Genomic DNA, 17,436 nt, shown 5'->3' on the forward strand with positions numbered 1-17,436 from the left:
GGAGTCAGTTTATAGAGTTTATTGAAAAGCGAGGCGACAAGGTACAGGCGGGCCCCAGCCTCAAGGTCGCCGGCCGAACGACTGCGTGGTGGGCTGCAGCAGCTGCAGACCGCTGATGTTGTTGAAGTCCTGGAACAACGCACCTCCGTCACACTCCGCTTTCAGCCGGGTTCACACTTTCCTTTTACTCCTCGTGACAGCTTCATTTGAATTTTATTCTACAATACCACCAATTACAGAGTACCCACGCAAATTTGTAGAAAAAATTGTCTTGCTTCTCCACGACCAAGATTACAAATTTCCCTGAAGAATTCTTTAAAATAATCTATAGCTGTATTAGTTAAAAAAAACTTGTGAAAGCTATTTAACAGTGTTTATAACTATGCACTAAAACACCACATGGTCTAAAAGGACAGCATCGTAGCAGAGCATGATACAGTAGAATCCCGCCGATGCGACCCCCCTCTGATGCGTCCATTCCGTTTATACAACAGTTTTTTGAGAAACCGTGAAAAATTTGAGCAGAGAAAGTCGAAAATTTGAGTAAAATCGGCTGAAAAACAAGTCAGTTACACTTTGTTGGGCGCTATGTGTTCACGTTTATCTTGGCGAGATCTGTACTGTAAGCAGGCAGGCATACAAAAGACGGCTAAAAATAGATACCACCCCTCTAGACTGTCCACGCTAGCCAATACCGGTATGACCGAGGACGTATTAGGTGCTTCAAGTGTGCGTGAGAGATAAGATAAAGAAGGTGAAGAGGGCGAGACCTGACAGCCAATATATTTTAAATTTTAAGGAGGGGGGGGGGGGGGGGGTAAAAATCGGCCCAAATTCTCTATTGCGACCATTCCGTTTATAAGTCCGTTTTTCCGGAAACCGTGAGGGGTCGCATCAGCGGGATTCTACTGTATTTCCCTTTCAAATTCGGACAAGTGAGAAAGCGACACGACGGCTCACCAGCATCTTGAGCATCTCCTTGGTCTCTGCGTCCACCTCGATGATGTCGTGCTCCAGGGCCGACACCTCGGGCACGTAGTTGTCGCGGCGCTCGCGCTCCTCCTCCTGCAGCTTGATGGAGATGCCGCGCACCTGCGAGTGGCGCAGCCGCTTCATCAGGTGGGTCACGAACCTGCCGACACGCCCTCGCACCAGTCGCAACACACGCGCAACAACCACCGGGACAGACTTCAGGCTCCTACAGAAGTACAAGCACGCTGAGAACTGTGGTCGAGGGGTTCGCCTCGTCAGGGTGTATGCATGCGAGGCGGGATGATAAGCGCGACGCTCAGTGTCTCCTCTGGACTGGCACGCAGTCTTCTCGTCGTCACAGGACAACTGTGAGATCTGAGCGGTGACCGTAACATTATATGACGAAGAAATAAAGATAAAGGTGTAATGCAAGTCCCTTAAGGGGGTGCCTCCCATTTCAGGTCAGGATTTTATATTTATATTAATCACTGATCAAATTTTAGACTTTTTCAATTGTCTAACTTTCACGAAATTGAAAATATATATAGCGCATACTGTTTGCATAATTAGCTGCCTAAGTTACATTTTTAACATTTTTGGGTTGTACAAATAAGGAAAATTAAATTTATTGCATAACTGAAAATTTTTAGGTTTAACTGCAACGCCACAATTTTGAAATGCCAGGTAATTTTAATTAATATTTACTGAAAGAAATTCAAACCATTTCTTGAAGTAGCCAGTGGCATTGCAGTTAAACAAGAATCTTTACTGGTTGTTTTACTCTGAAAACATGCGTTTTAGCAATATTAACTCTTCTAAAAATACAGTTTAAAAACTTAATCCGAAATTAAAAGTACAAATCGGCCCTCAGCGAACTCTTAAATGCTTTTCGTAAACATCTTGAGTAGTTTTGAAATCGAGTTGTTTTCCCTGAAGCTCTGTGCACCGTACGTGTGCCCTGGTAGGCGGAGCTCTTAAGAAAATTGTCATTTCTTCCTTACAGTCCTACCAAGAAAAATAGATGTAGTTTGGCAGTTAGTCAAGGACACTTTCAGTAAAACCGACTGAGAAATCTCAAAAATTGAGAATACTACACCAGATACAAGAAACTGATTTTTATAAATGATGGAATAAGTTGGCAGGCAACAGTGAACGAGACTACAGATCAATAAAAAAATTTAGAAACAAAAAAAGTGTGATGAAAGTAGATGAGTGTTAATGCCCCTCAAAGCAACACCCTACTTCATTCCAGGAAAACATAGCGCCAATCAAAACAGCCCTTATCGTATACGGTTTCCAATAAGAGAGTATGTTAATCAAAATAATTAGTTTTCCAACTAGGTAAGTGTGCTTACTGACTACCATTTTAACTAAGACCACCATTAAAATGAATCCAAAGTACTAAATCTAAATACATCTCAAAATCATTTAAATAACATACATTTAAACAACCTAAAATTAATGTACAAAAATTAACATTACTGTTAACACAATTTAAATAACAGGGCTTCCAGAGTAGATGCTAATAATATTTCCGAGTTACAAAACAATAATGTTTCAATAAGACATATATTTCAGCTCAGATAAAATTTAAAAATAAAAGCATAAACTTAAAAACTTTTTATTATTAGAAAGATTATTTAAGCCATTAATGTAACTTCTAACTTGTTAACAAAATATGTATTTGCCATAATTTGCCACTAGTACAAGCTGTTAGGCACGAGGTAACAACCCTGAAAGCTTTGCTTTTCTCACCAGATATATTTCTGCATAACATAAAGCCCTGAACGATGTTACATGGGCTAAGTCATTATGCAATGAAGTAAGCAAATAGCTATTAAAGAAAGGCAAATATTGTTTTATTCGCCACACTAATTCATTGTATTGTATTTAATGCTGCACAAGCATCATACCTATTGTGCAAGCTTGGAAACAAAAATTCATGTAAATGAAAATAGTGCTAGTTCGAATCTACGACCGCAATACTTCACATCATACTGTACTTCATTAGCGTTGCTTACCTCAAAACCGCGAAAATCAAAGTGTCACTTCGAGGGGCAGATGTACATGCTAACTTATTTATTTATATAGGAAAGTACTGGCCAATCTATTACTTATTATTGATGCCCTATAATGTGATCCTAATAGTAAAAGATGTATAACAAGTGTGAAACAGTTATTATATAATAACATTTCTATTCTTGCTGTAGTTGTCGAAGAAATCAACGAGACTCAAATCCTTCAAGAAACACAGCAATAACTCAACAGTTCCAACATTAATATGAAAATTAAAAAAAATGGAACTTTGGAAATAAACCAAGCTGTCATTCAGATGAACTTACCTTCTAAATACTGGAAAAATGTTACGAGATGTTTCACAAATAATCATTAGATACTTCTAAATGTTCGAGGTTTGACTGCTTGTTCTAATAAAGTTATTAATATGTCTCTAAATTATTATGAAAAGGAAAATAAAATTGAAATTAAAGGATATGTGATAATGAGCGTAGAAGGAACAAGAGAAGTGCTAGAATTAAAGTAATGATACAGTGTAGAGAAAGAATATGTACTTGTGAATGTAGCGGACAGGAAAGCTACAATTAGTCTTTAGAGGAATGGAATAAATTTAATAGCAGAGCGGAAAATTATTATCTACAACAGCAATAATAAAAATAAATGTTTATTGCCATAAAGCCAATAAAGGGAAGTGGTTATTGTGAATTTTAAAAGTGTGCAATTGTGAGGTGTGTAAAATTTGTTTGATTAATGGAAGATTTTGAAATATATAAGAAAAGTCGGCAAGTACGAGTAAATTGTTAATGAACATTGAAATTGGTTTGAAGAGGAAAAGTGGAAACTAAAATACGCCCAAAAAGTGGCAAGTCTGATATGTATTGTACAGTCAACTATATGTTTGAAGGTGGTGTTAGTTTAAGGAATATGTGATAGTTAATATGTTGGCCTAGCACTCGTGCAGGTAATGAAAATGAAATTAATGATTGATTCGACTTGGTCAGAAAAATTATAAATACTTAAATATACAAACTGGATGGGACAGTGTAACATGTGATAAAGTTGGTTACGCTATTGGTATGTTACATTCTAACAGTATAAGCGGGAGAAAATGTGGGTCACGGCGAGGGAAGAGGTAGTGCAGTATTTTAGCATATTTCATTGTAGTATATTATGGGTTTAGGGTGTCATAATGAAGAACGAAAATCTAACCGGTGTAGTTTGGTTTTAGATTCTGGAATTTCATTATGTGAAATAAGAGAAATTTTGAGATAAAAATTTCTTAGTATCGAGAAGTAGACTTCACTCCCACCCAGTCTAGTCCATTTTGCGATACCAGTAATTTAGTCCTCAAAAGTTTAGACTTTTTTGCAACTTTTATTTTTCAAAATCATGAACTTTTGTAATAAATAGAGCACTGTGTTATATTTCCCGATACCACCTTAAGTTATAACATCTACAAACAACATTTTGCTGATAAATATCGGTATTGCAAAATAGATACAGCGGGAAGGGGGGCCGGAATATAGCCTAGTTTACGATACCAAAAAGCAGATTACTGTTTACCGCCCAAAAACCCCCACATTCCTGATATTCTCCCGTAAGAATGTAAGGGTGGTAATGATGAAAGCGACGCCATCAGTATGTTGTGGGATCATAAACAAGACAACTCCCAAAGTAGCTTTATTTAAAATAGGTCCTTTTAAACCACCCGTTAGCACTTATTTTACAGTCTAATAATGTAGCTAGCCCAACCAACTATAAAAACAATTTTACAATATTTTAAAATGCAGCAAACGCAACATAACCAACTGTTAACCAGGCAACTGCCACTAACTTACATTAAGTATTGCAATACCCTTCTTACAGAATCATCAGAAAAAATAGTAATTCAGAAGGAAAGCCTCTTTTCCAAAAAAACAAATATTAAATAAAAGGTAAATATGTAGTTGGGCGGTATTTGCGAAAAAAAATGTTAAAAATATGAAAATAATTTTATAATATGCTCTTTAACTTCCTCTTTTCATTAAACCCAGCGGAGATAAGAAATTCCAAATACTTTAGGAGACATCAACTTTTTTAATTTTCATAGTTGGGCGAAATTTGTTAAAAAAAAAAATTTAAATTCCGAAAATACTGTTATTCTATGCTCTTTAACTTCCTCTTTTCATTAAACCCAGCGGAGATAAGAAATTCCCAATACTTTAGGAAATATAGAATTTTTTAATTTCCATCACAATAACTGTGCATTCATGCGGCAATTCACAATTGTTTTTTGTTTACGAGTATCAATTTTTTTTTCGCGACATAGGAGAATGACTACATCATTATCTACTAATGGCAAAGGAATTGTACCCGCCTCTAACTTAGGTGAGTTTTTAAAGTTTCAAATTTTAATGTTTTATTTGTTATTTGGATATTGTTGCGCAAGTAATAGGTAAAAAAAAAATATGTGAGTTCCTACTGTTCATCCTTTGTCTTGGTTTGTTAGGTCAGGTCAGTTACATTATTAATACTTTAAAACTAAACAACCATTAAAATTAATTCACATTATTTTTAATGTCTACTTAGTTTGAAAGTATTTATAATGTAACTGACCTGACCTAATCAACCATTTTAATTAATTAGGCATTCACGAACACACGGCAAAATACAAAAATGGTGGCGGTCGAATGATTACACAGGTCTTGTATTGCAAAATAAGAACGGCAATATCTTCTAAAGTATTTGGAATTTCTTATCTCCGCCGGGTTTAATGAAAAGAGGAAGTTAAAGAGCATAGAATAAAAGATTTTCGGATTTTTAACATTTTGTTTCCGCATATACCGCCCAACTACATAATTACCAAATAAAATTCCAAAATGCTTTGTTTTACTTCCCGACATGTTTACGAATCATTGTCCTAGGCCATTTTTAAATACTATTCATGTAACTAAACACAACCAACGCAAGGAAGTCACCGTCACTAATAATAAATCATGGAAGTTGCAAGACCTCACCAACCATTCAATTTGTACATGTAAAACAGTAGGAAACAAATTTTTCCCCGGGCGTCTTATGAAGATTCATGTTTTTAATGAAAACTTGGCTTTAGATTTACACTTGAAATTGGATAGCAAGAGGTTCTCCCCTGTCCTTGAACCTTTCCCTTTGGTCCCTTAGATCCTTCACATCTCTCACTGCAAATATTTCTTTTACCGTGTGAAAAGTTATCATGTGTAAAATAAAAACAAACATCACATCCTTCTAAGTACATAACATCTAAGCCTTATAAACGTTTTCTGAACACCACTTCCAATATGGAAGGCAAATAAGTATGTCGAGATGCAAGAAGTAGAAAGATGCCCAATACTTTGCATTTCATTTTTACATCAAACGGAATTTAGAGATGAGTATTTGAAAACACTGTTAGTGAACTTTACGAATCTTAATTTCTTACTAAGATGAAGTTATACCACTTTAAGATGTGGTTAGGTTAGTTATATATTTAGACAACTTTAAAATAGTTGACAGTTAAGTTACATTAACTGGTAATTGTATTGTATCACATATCCAAGTATATCTCTTGATCCTAATGGCATGATCCTGAAAATATTTATCCTGTGGTACAGGATGCTTTCTGTTTTAATTTAGTACATCGAAAGATCCTGCACATAAAAACTTGTCATAGATAATTATGATCTTAAATTGAATACAAAATAGGGGTAAATATGTAGTGTACGGATTATCGTCAAAATTTTTTTTAAAAATCTGAAATAACTTTCATTATATGCTCTTTTACGTCCTCTTTTCATTACAGCCTGCGGAGATAAGAAACTCCAAATACTTTAGGAGATATCGAATTTTTTAATTTTCATATTTGGGCAATATTTGTTAAAAAAAAATTTTTTAATTCCAAAAATACTTTTATTCTTTGCTCTTTAACTTCCTCTTTTCATTAAACCCGCCGGAGATAAGAAATTCCAAATACTTTAGGAGATATCGAATTTTTTAATTTTCACCCTGAGCACTCTTGCGGCATTCACCATTGTTGCTTGTTTACGAGTATGACTTTCTTTTCTTTTTTTTTCGCGACGTAGGTGAACGACTACATCATTTTCTACTAATGGCAAAGGAATTGTACCCACCTCTAAATTAGGTGAGTTTTTAACGTTTCAAATTTTAATGTTTTATTTGTTGCGCAAGTAATAAGTAAAAAGAAAATTATGTGAGTTCCTACTGTTCATCCTTTGTCCCGGTTTGTTAGGTCAGGTCAGCTACATTATAAATACTTGTTTTTTGTTTACTAGTATCAATTGTTTTTTATTGGATAATGTTGTCACGTGATAGTTCGTGATAGGCCAATATTCAAATGAACCGATAGGTGATGATTTATATATTTAGGTGAGTTTTTAACGTTTCAAATTTTTACGCTTTGTTATTTCGATATTGTTGCGCGTAAAAAAAATTACGTTCGTTCCTACTGTTATCCTTTGTTCCGGTTTGTTAGGTTAGGTCAGCTACATTATAAATACTATAAAACTAAACAACCATTAAAATTAATTTTATAATTTTTAATGTCCGTTCAGTTTCAAAGTATTTATAATGTAGCTGACCTGACCTAATCTACGTTTGTCCCATTTTGTTAGGTCAGGTCAGTTACATTATAAATTCTTAAAACTATACAAGTAAAATTAATTGTAATTATTTTTAATTTCCGTTCATTTTGAAGTATTTATAATGTAACTAACCTTACCTAATGGAAAATTTCTGTTATTTAGGCATTCACGCACACACGGCAAAATATAAAATTGTGACGGTCGAATAATTACATAGGTCTTTTATTGCAAAATAAAAACGGCTATATCTCCAAAAGTAATTGGAATTTCTTATCTCCGCAGGCTGTTTTGAAAAGAGGACGAACAGAGCATATAATAAAAGTTATTTCAGATTTTTAAAAAAAAAATTTTGATGATAATCCGTACACTACATATTTACCAAAATAGGTTTTTCTTTTAATTCAACTGAACATAAATTATTGTTATACCACAAGTTTATGTTGTTCATGGTTGCTACAGTAATAGAATCTTATAATTCCCTGTTTTCCAGAAATTTAAGAGAAAAATTCCCTGACTTTCATATGAAGTACATACCATATATCAACGTGCATATGATTAAATGTAATATAAAAATTTCAACATGAGGTAAAATAAGGTTTTTTTTATTGTGTTATTTTGACGGCAGAATTACGAATGTGTTTTTTTCCTTCGACATGGCTGGTGAGAGCTCTTCGGCCCATATTGCTGAGTTGAATACTTTTGTAGCACAAAGTGCAGTACGCAGAATTTATGTTTATAGCAGAGGGTTTGATATGCTGAAACTGTGAATCCTTGAGCCAATTCTCCTTAAAAGTAGTTTTCTTCGACATCTCTAAGCTAAAAAAAAAGTACATAATATTTTCAGGTTAGGTTAAAAAATTATTGTTTATGAATTCTTAAAAAAATATTACTACACAAATACAAAAACTATTACGAATTCACACCTAGCAATATAACGGGCCTACTTAGAGAATTACAATAGCAGCATTACAACATGCAATACTCTTACATTCTTACAATGTTAACTAATGATTCTGAGGAAAAACATGTTCATTTATGCATATTTTTTTATACACAATGTAAGTGTCACGCAACAGAACTCACGGATTATAACGGTTGGAAAAAAAAAAGTAATTAAAAAAATAGTTAGAAAAAATGCAAAAACATAACCGCACACAAAAGCCACGTGTTTTCGTATCAGCTTGGTAGTTTTCCAAATGAGAATTGGTATTGCTTCTTTATCAAAATGCACTTTATTTTCTTATGATCGCATCAAAAACTAACTTCACCTGAAACACCTTTAAATTCACGTAATAAGCTTTGTACTCATCTTATTCCACGTGAAAATAGCCTTCAAAAGATAAACGACGCCATGCCCGTTCTGTAGTTCACTGCATGGAACGGAACAAAACACAAAGTCTCAAGGGCAAATTAAAAAGGATCAAAACACGAACAAATGAAGGCCGGGTTCGCTAGTGAACAAACGAGTGCCTGGATTGGCCAGAAGTTATGGTGGGTGGTTGTAACAGCCTATTGCAACGGACAATCGTAGACCAAGTAAAAAAAAAGTTGCAGTTGCCGTGTGCCTTAAGCAGCAGGCTTTTAGTGGAGTCGTTCGGTAGCGGTACGAGCGCATCAAAACAAAGCTTTGTTTGAATTATAAGCAACTTTAAAATTTCCAGAATTCGTAGAATTTTCCCTGACATTTCCCGGAATTCCCTGACCATTTTAATTTCCGACATTTCCCGGTTTTCTAGTCCTGTAGCAACCATGGTTGTTGCAGGATCTTTTGACATACTAAATTATAACTGCAAGCATCATGTACCACAGGATAATAATGAACAGGATCATGCCATCAGGATCAAGAGATAACCTTAGATACATATGGAATTTTGGTAAATATTTACAATCGCGGTAGATGCCAAAAAAAATGCTAAAAATCTGAAAATACTTTTATTCTGTGCCCCTTCACTTCCTCTTTTCAAAACAACCGGCGGAGGTAAGAAATTCCAAATACTTTAGGAGATATCGAATTTTTTAATTTCATCATATGTAGAGTCGCGGTATATGCCAAAAAAAATGCTAAACATCTGAAAATACCTTTATTATATGCTCTTCAACTTCCTATTTTCATTAAAAGCGGCGGAGATTCGAAATTCCAAATACTTTAGGAGATATCGAATTTTTAAATTTCAGCACAAAACCAGCGCATTCCTGTGGCGTGCGTGCACCATTGTTTCTTGTTTACGTACGAGTATCTATTTTTTTTATTGGATAATGATGTCACGTGATTGTTCGTGATAGGCCAGAATTCAAATGAACTAATACGTGATTATTTAGTTCAATTATTGTTTAAAACGGTGTTTAATTACCGCCTCCAACTTACGTGAGTTTTTAACGTTTCTAATTTTAAAGTCTTATTTGTTATTTTGGTATTGTTGCGCAAGTAATAAGTAACAAAAAAATTTACGTGAGTTGTTACTGTACATCCTTTGTTACGGGTTTGTTATGTAAGGTCAGTTACATTATAAATAATTTAAAACTAAAGAATAATTAAAATTAATTCACATTATTTTTAATATCACCTTAGTTTGAAAGTATTTGTAATGTAACTGACCTGACCTAATCGACCATTTTAGTTTACTGTTCACCCTCTGTCCGGGTTTGTTTGGTCAGGTCAGTTACATTATAAATATTTTAAAACTAAACATCCATTAAAATTAATTCACAAAATAATTTTTAATGTCGGCTTAGTTTGAAAGTATTAATAATGTAACTGACCTGACCTAATCAACCATTTTATTAATTACGCATTCACGATTCACGTATTCACGAACACACTGCAAAATAACAAAAATGGCGCCGCTCAAATGGTTCCACAGGTCTTGTATTGCAAAATTAAAAAAATTTGATATCTCCTAAAGTATTTGGAATTTCTTATCTCCGCCGCTTTTAATGAAAAGAGGAAGTTGAAGAGCATATGATAAAGGTATTTTAGGATTTTTTACATTTTTTTTGGCATCTACCGCGACTCTACATATCATGAAATTAAAAAATTCGATATCTTCTAAAATATTTGGAATTTATTATCTCCGCCGGTTGATTTGAAAAGAGGAAGTGAAAGAGAATAGAATAAAAGTATTTTCGGATTTTTAGCATTTTTTTTGGCATCTACCGCGATTGTAAATATTTACCGGAATTTTTACCAGTCACTACACTAACCTAACCAAACATCAATTATAAATCATTTTTAAAATAGCTAACATAACCAATCAATGTACATAACCTAACAAACCCACACTTTAAAATGGTCAACTACTGGTAAATTATTTTAACTATTTTAACTATGACAACACCCTCTTAAATGAAGTAAAACATACGACAAAAAATTAGGGATGAGTCGGGTCGGTTCTTCCGTTCCTCGGTTCTAGGCACCCGGACCGGAACTGTTTTCGAGTACTGAAAAGACCAGTTTTTTAAAGTTACGTGACTCAAAGCGCTTTAGAAAAATGATGCATTCACAGCCATAACTATATTCTATATTATATTTACTGCCGCGATAACTTTATTCTGTATGTAAAAGTAGCACAATACAGATAATTGAAAATTTTCCAAAATTCCCATTTTGGTCATTATTTTCATTTATTTACGGTAATATGCCTAAGCTGCGCTGCCATGTTTTTGTGAACATAGTGACCAACTTGCCATGGATTACACAACTTATCATACGTTTTAACTTATAAACGGTAAACGTTATTTTACCATTCCAGAATTAAACCATATGGTTTTAAATGTATGTGAAAATTGAAGTAAACAATTAACACCATTTTAGATGTTACTTTAACATGATACTTATTTTACCATAATTTGGCAACACATGCCACCAATAATACCAGGAGGTTGGTACACAGCCAGAACTTCGACGTTTTGTTTTGGATACTGTCGTGGTTTAGGCGATAAATAATTTGTGTTATTGGCACGTAAATTAATAAAGGAAGTAATATTTTCAGCTTTGTGCATGAGGAGTTTGTTTCGTTGCAGTAATGTCGTCTGTGTGGGAACATTTTGTTCTTGATGCAGATGAGAATTTTGCTATATGCGAACATTGTATAAAATACTACCGATGAGACAGTAAATTTTTTTTTCTTTTCTTAAAGATTGATTATCCTCACAACCAATGAGACAGGAACCAGGACCGGAGAAGAACCCAACCGAATTCCAAAAACCAAAATGGAACCGGAACCAAAAACATTACAGAACCGACCCATCCCTACAAAAACCCATTTAAAATTAGTACAATTATGAATTATTTACTGCTGCTATTCAAAATTGCATACTACAAAGCTCTAGACGAAATAAGCATGACTGAAATAAGGGTACTGTAGTAGGCTTCATGCTATATAGTGAGCTTGTTTAGAATCTGAAGTGTCAGAAAGAAACTCAACAGTAGATTACTTGCTGTTCAACACGAACTACTGAAACATACACCTTGCGATTACCAAACTATAAAATAATTAGGTGCATTAAATAAAAAGATCCCATGTCATACCCAGCAATCTTGTTCCTCAATGGTTTACTTGGTATGATTGCAATCTCCTCACATATTCTCTTGTTGGTGTGGAAATCCAGGGTCAGACGAGTGTAGTACTTCTCAATTATCACACGAGCGGCTTTCTTCACAGTTTTAGTACGTACCCGCCCCTGAAATAAATAAGTACTTGTCAGATCACATCTAACATTAAATTACAAATACAACATTCAAACATTTAAAAATAAAACATAAGTCAAACCATTTAAGAATAATCAAACAAACTAAATAACGCCTTTAACAGTGACAAAGTAGATAAATTACGAAAGATTCAAACAGATTTATAAAATCCCGTAACTACTAACCATTTTACCCAATTTCTTTACACGGAAATAGAGCCCATGTGGTCCAAAGACATCCCAATAATAACAAATAAGAGAGCAAGCTTTTTTCTAATTCAACTACAATAAAATAGAGTGACTAATAATGATTTGAAATAATTCTTTGAATAAATGCCATAAAGTTATAACTTTACATAAATATATCAACGTAATAAATAAATTGATTGCTTGAAAAATATACTGTAAAGTACTTTCAAAACACAAATACATTAGCGAAGAGAAATTAAAACATTTGAATTCAAAATTTTGTAACAATTAGTTTAAAACTTTAATTATAAAAAAATCTAGTCTAGACACAGAACAGTTTTAGTTGGGAAGTGACCACGATTGCATGATTACGTGCACACTGGGTGAAGCAAACTTTTCCTTAACTTATTGTTGTGGCATAATGAATACATGTCAAAAACATTGGCTGAAGTACCTGTGTTTACATTATAAAAATAGTTTTAAATTCCTTTTTTTATACACTGACTATGTTAAACGATTACCATTCATATTTATACTTATTAACCATCATTATGCAATATTAAGCATCATTTCCGCAATGTTTTGGGCAAAACAATGTTTGGCAATGGAGTGACGTCGACCCAGGTGTCTCCCCGGCTCCTTCAGGTCGTTATGCCTCGCCAGCGCCATCTCGTGAGAGTGTTGTGCAACGCAAGTGTCGGTGACATGTGAACTTGTGTTTCTTTACAGGGTATGACGTATTTTTTTTATTATAAATATATTTTTGTTTTACGTTTTTATACATAATTTTTGCTTATATTTTATTTTTAATTAATTTTATATTGAAGGGTTTTGTATTTTGAATGTTTTTAATTGTTCACCGGGCGCCTAGGCTGCGGCTTCCGCCTGTGACCAATCAGCGTGTTCCGCGGGCTCGCGAGGAGGGGTGGGACGCAAGCGCTGGGTCGCGCCAGGCGGGGAGGGGAGGCAGTCGGCAGCTGGACGCAGGAGGAGAGAGACGTGGCTACGAGAGCTCTCCGAGGCGGTGAGATCGGGCGCGGTGTCTCGCCGCAGTTAATGCAGTGCCGAGAGGAAGCGATTCCTCTGTCACAGTCGTGTGGTCAGTGAGGTGTGTCATCGTGTCATTCAGTCGCGGCGTGCAGTCAGGCACTGCTTTCGCGTGCGTGTTTTTCTCCGGCAGTTTACGAGTCGCGGAGTTCTTTTGCGGGCTGGATTTTCGCTTTCGTTGCAAGGTAATTTTCGGGTCTTGCTCATCACGAACAGGACATCACGTATTTCTTTTTTCATACAGGAACAGTGCGCGGAACCGGGCTCCGCCCTACAGGATCGGTCACAGGCGGGAACGCGGTAGCCCCTTGTAAAGGGATTGTTTTCGTATATAAAGAACCTGGAAACCGTCTTTGAGAGTTTTAATGACTATCCTGGTGACTTAGTCCCTTGGCCACGCGGCCCGAACCCTCTCTACCGAACACTGAGTAGCCGGCTAAATACTACCATTCAGGGGCTAGTCGGCCAGGCGACGACATGAGAAGTTTAAAAATTAATTTCAACTATGTTGATTTTCAACTCGTATCGCCCTTCTTACCTTTGAGACAGCTTGAGAAACGTATCATATCAAATTAACGTGTAAAGTATAAGTTAGGGTTGCCGTCGTCCCGGTAACGGAGGCTGCGTTAGCGGGTGAGCCTAGTAGGGAAGTCGGCTGGTATACTGTTCGGTCCGGATGGGCGCCAGGCTAGCTTGCAGCTAGGCCACAGTGGGTGTGGGTCGTCAGCCCCTGTGCAGCTCACTAGGCTCACCGGCGGTGCGGAGTTCACGTCCGGAAAACACTCACATATCTCACTATTCGCGTCTCACATCTCGCGGTCTCACGTCTCCCGGAGTCTCACAGGGTTACACTTCCATCCTTAGTCGCGCGCGGGCGAAGACTGACTAGTGATGGTGACTGTGCGGAGGATGGGTGTGAGGGTGCATTTCACCAGCGGGGGCTGGTGCTGGCGGGGTGGGGACCGGGCTTTACTGCCCACGGAGGTACGATGTCAAATGCCCCCCCCTGGAGAAGACCGGTCTTAACCCGCGCTCTGGCTCCCGCGGCGTGTTTGCACCCTCACTGCTGGCAACAGGTCCAGGTGGGAGGCACCTGTGAGAGCTGCCGCTGGTAGGGTCTGCGCTCTGCTTCCCCCTGTGTCCCTGGTGGTGTACCTGGGGGCGGCGTCTCCAGACGAGGGCCCTTGGGATGTTTCCCATGTGGTATGCCTCCAGGTACCTGGGTGACCGTCATACTCGGCGGGGGTGGTCAGGTCGACCGTCTCCTGCCCGACTCCCCAAAGGTTTTGGGCTGTCATTGGTCTTTACGGTGGTTACCCCATATTCGGGTTGCCCCCGCGTTTGTTGCAGATGACATGGACTTCTTTCCTGCGCTGGGCTTCCTACCGAAGGGCCCATCTGTGGGTCCAGTGATGCAATTGTCTCTCTCTCCGGGCCGATTTGGACTGACAATGAACGGTAGGGCACCCTCTCCCGCTCAGGGATACCTGGTGACATGTCTGTATTGTTGGTTTCAGCTGCCTGATAGCACTGGGGACTCCCTGTTTTGCCACCGGGCCATGGGCAGTTCGGGTTTTGGCCTCTTGGTCCGGGTGTTGTGGGCCGGTCTCCTGCATAGTCTTCCACGAAGGGGGGGTGCGGTGACTGTCGGTGTGGTCCGAAGGGTGCTTCTTCATCCGGTTCGCTCACATACATTGTGAAGGTGGCTCCTTCTAGGGGTGCAAGGTGGCCCCAGTCACCAAGAGTGGCGACTCCAGTGTTTCTGGGTCTAGCTCCTCCAGCTCAGTCACGACTGGTAGGGTAGGCGGCATGCCATCAGCTTCGGGCTCAGATTCCTCTGCTGAGACATCTGTGATGCTGAATTGCCCCAGGTTTTCTTGTTGAGGCTGCCATCGGCACGGGGTTTGTACGTCGGGTAGTTCGCTATTCCTCCCAGCGGAGGGTGTTTGCGGTTCATCGGGTTCCCCCTGTGACCTCGTGTCGATGGATGGGCAATTGGGAGTCGGTGTCCCCGGGAGCCTGTCTCCTGGGAGTGGGGCGAGTCGTAGGTCATCCCGGTGTATTTTCTTCACTCGGCGCCCGCCTAGGCATACCTGGTATGTCGTCTGGCCGAGCCGTTTCTGAACGATGTAGGGCCCGCCCCATCGCGGGGCTAACCCCGCGCAGTAATTGCGAGGGGCAGCTGACAACAGGTGGACCCGGACATAGACTTGATCACCGGCCCGCACCCCAGGAGGGGGTTTATTTGTTATAGGTGTGATCTCCTGCGCGTATGCCCATTGCCTCTGGCGTGCGCCCTCGTGTGCGAGGTTGCGATGCTGGGCCCGTTCCTCCAAATCTTCCGCTGTGTGCGGAACTCCATGAGTGGTCCACTCCCCGGGTAGTGGCAGGTTGCGCCCCTGGACAATCTTGGCGGGTGTCATACCGGTGGCAGCGTTCGTCCGGCACCGGACACAAAAGAGTGCGTCTGTGAGGTGTTGGTCCCACTGGGCATGGTCCTGGCCCAAACGGATGCGAAGTTGCACTTTCAGCTCCTGGTTCCTGGGTTCTGTGGGGTTGGCCCGCGGGTGGTAGGCAGGTGTAGTGTGGTGCCGGATTTGTTGCTCTCCACACCAGGCATTCCAACACCGGCCCAGGAACTGACTGGCATTGTCCGTGAGAACGGACTGTGGGTAGCCCCAGCGTGGCAGGAACTCTGTGCTCAAGATCTTGGTGATCGTGGCCGCCCGCACGTTCCGACATGGGTAGGCCTCCATCCAGCGTGTAAAGAAGTCAGTTACTATGAGGATGAAGCGGTGTCCTCTAGGAGTTCGTGGGTAGGGGCCCATCACGTCGAGCGCTAGTGTTTGGAATGTCGTGGTGGGCTCACGGGGCTGCTGTTGTTCCTCCCCATCTCGTCTTCGAGCCTTCCGCGACTGGCATATCTCACACTCACGCACGTAATCTCGTACATCGTGGGTGACTCCGGGCCAGTGGTAGAACTGACCCACTGCCCGTCGTGTTTGGTCAGTACCTGGGTGGCCGGCCAAGTCATGGTCATGGTGGAAACGTAGCACAGCCTCCCGTGCCTCGAGTGGTACATATGTTTTCCACTCGACATGTTCCCCGGGTGCTCGGTTCATCAATGTCCCGTCCTAGGTACTCCAGGTCTCCTGATCTCCTTCGGTCACCTGCTGGCGTCGATTTGGCAGCTTCTGGTGAGACTTCTTGTGCCTCTAGTACCTGTCGGTGGACGTCGTTCGAGGTACACGGAGGATCGCCCTCTTCCAGTGTGTCGGCTGTGATCCGAGTGCAAGTCGAATCTGGGTGAGGTAGCCTGTCTCGGCTGTTGGGGGGCAACATGTCTTCCCACTCTTCTGGGTCGATCAGCTCATTGCGCTCGTCCGGCTCACGGGACAACAGGTCGGGCAGCTGGTTGTCTGCTCCGGGGACGTGTTCGACGTTGAAGTCGAAGGATTGTAAGAACAACGCCCACCGGATCAGTTTGCCCTTCCTTCCCTGCATTGTATGCAACCAGGTTAGGCATTGGTTGTCTGTGCGAAGTGTGAAGGACTTCCCTTCCAAGTGTGGGCGGTACTTCTTCATCGCCCACACGACATTCAGGCACTCCTGCTCGTTACTATGATAACGACGTTCTGCCGAGCCGAACTTCGCGCTGGCATAATCTATAACTTGCCGACCCCCATGCTGGTCCAGGTGGAACAGCACGGCCCCTACCCCCAAGGTACTGGCGTCGGTCTGCAAGTACAAATGACGCTCTGGGTCGACCCGTGCCAGAGTATGGCATTGTGTGAACACCATTTTGACCTGGCTGAATGCTTTCTGAGAAATTGCATCCCACCGGTAGCGGTGTTATGGGGACAGGAGGTCAGTCAGGGGGGCAATGACGTGAGAGAAGTTCGGTACATAACTCCTCAGCCAGTTGACGAGG

General features: G+C 39.7%; 1 protein-coding gene across 2 annotated transcripts; it reads right to left on the reverse strand.

Annotated features, from left to right (window-relative positions):
* Positions 1–4: 4 nt before the first annotated feature.
* Positions 5–12,625, reverse strand: LOC134531313 (small ribosomal subunit protein eS17). 2 transcript variants are annotated; one of them, XM_063367008.1, is made up of 4 exons: positions 12,456–12,625; positions 12,112–12,263; positions 961–1,132; positions 5–129 (listed from the first exon to the last, which is right to left on the reverse strand). In XM_063367008.1, exons 1-4 carry the CDS (start codon positions 12,456–12,458, stop codon positions 61–63), a joined length of 396 nt encoding a protein of 131 aa, XP_063223078.1. In that variant the 5' UTR covers positions 12,459–12,625; the 3' UTR covers positions 5–60. The 2 variants fall into 2 exon arrangements, with proteins under 2 accessions (XP_063223078.1, XP_063223083.1); XM_063367013.1 differs by having other exon boundaries at positions 12,353–12,475.
* Positions 12,626–17,436: the final 4,811 nt, after the last annotated feature.

This window comes from Bacillus rossius, chromosome 1 (genome assembly GCF_032445375.1).
Source record: "Bacillus rossius redtenbacheri isolate Brsri chromosome 1, Brsri_v3, whole genome shotgun sequence".
Classification (NCBI taxonomy): Eukaryota; Metazoa; Arthropoda; class Insecta; order Phasmatodea; family Bacillidae; genus Bacillus; species Bacillus rossius.

Bases quoted from the DNA above. Each gene is read 5' to 3' on its own strand.
- LOC134531313 (XM_063367008.1), bottom strand. The intron at 1,133-12,111 runs GTATGACATGGG...GCGTGTCGGCAG, and splicing joins TTGAGGAACAAGATTGCTGG to GTTCGTGACCCACCTGATGA. The intron at 130-960 runs GTGAGCCGTCGT...GCGTTGTTCCAG, and splicing joins AGGAGATGCTCAAGATGCTG to GACTTCAACAACATCAGCGG.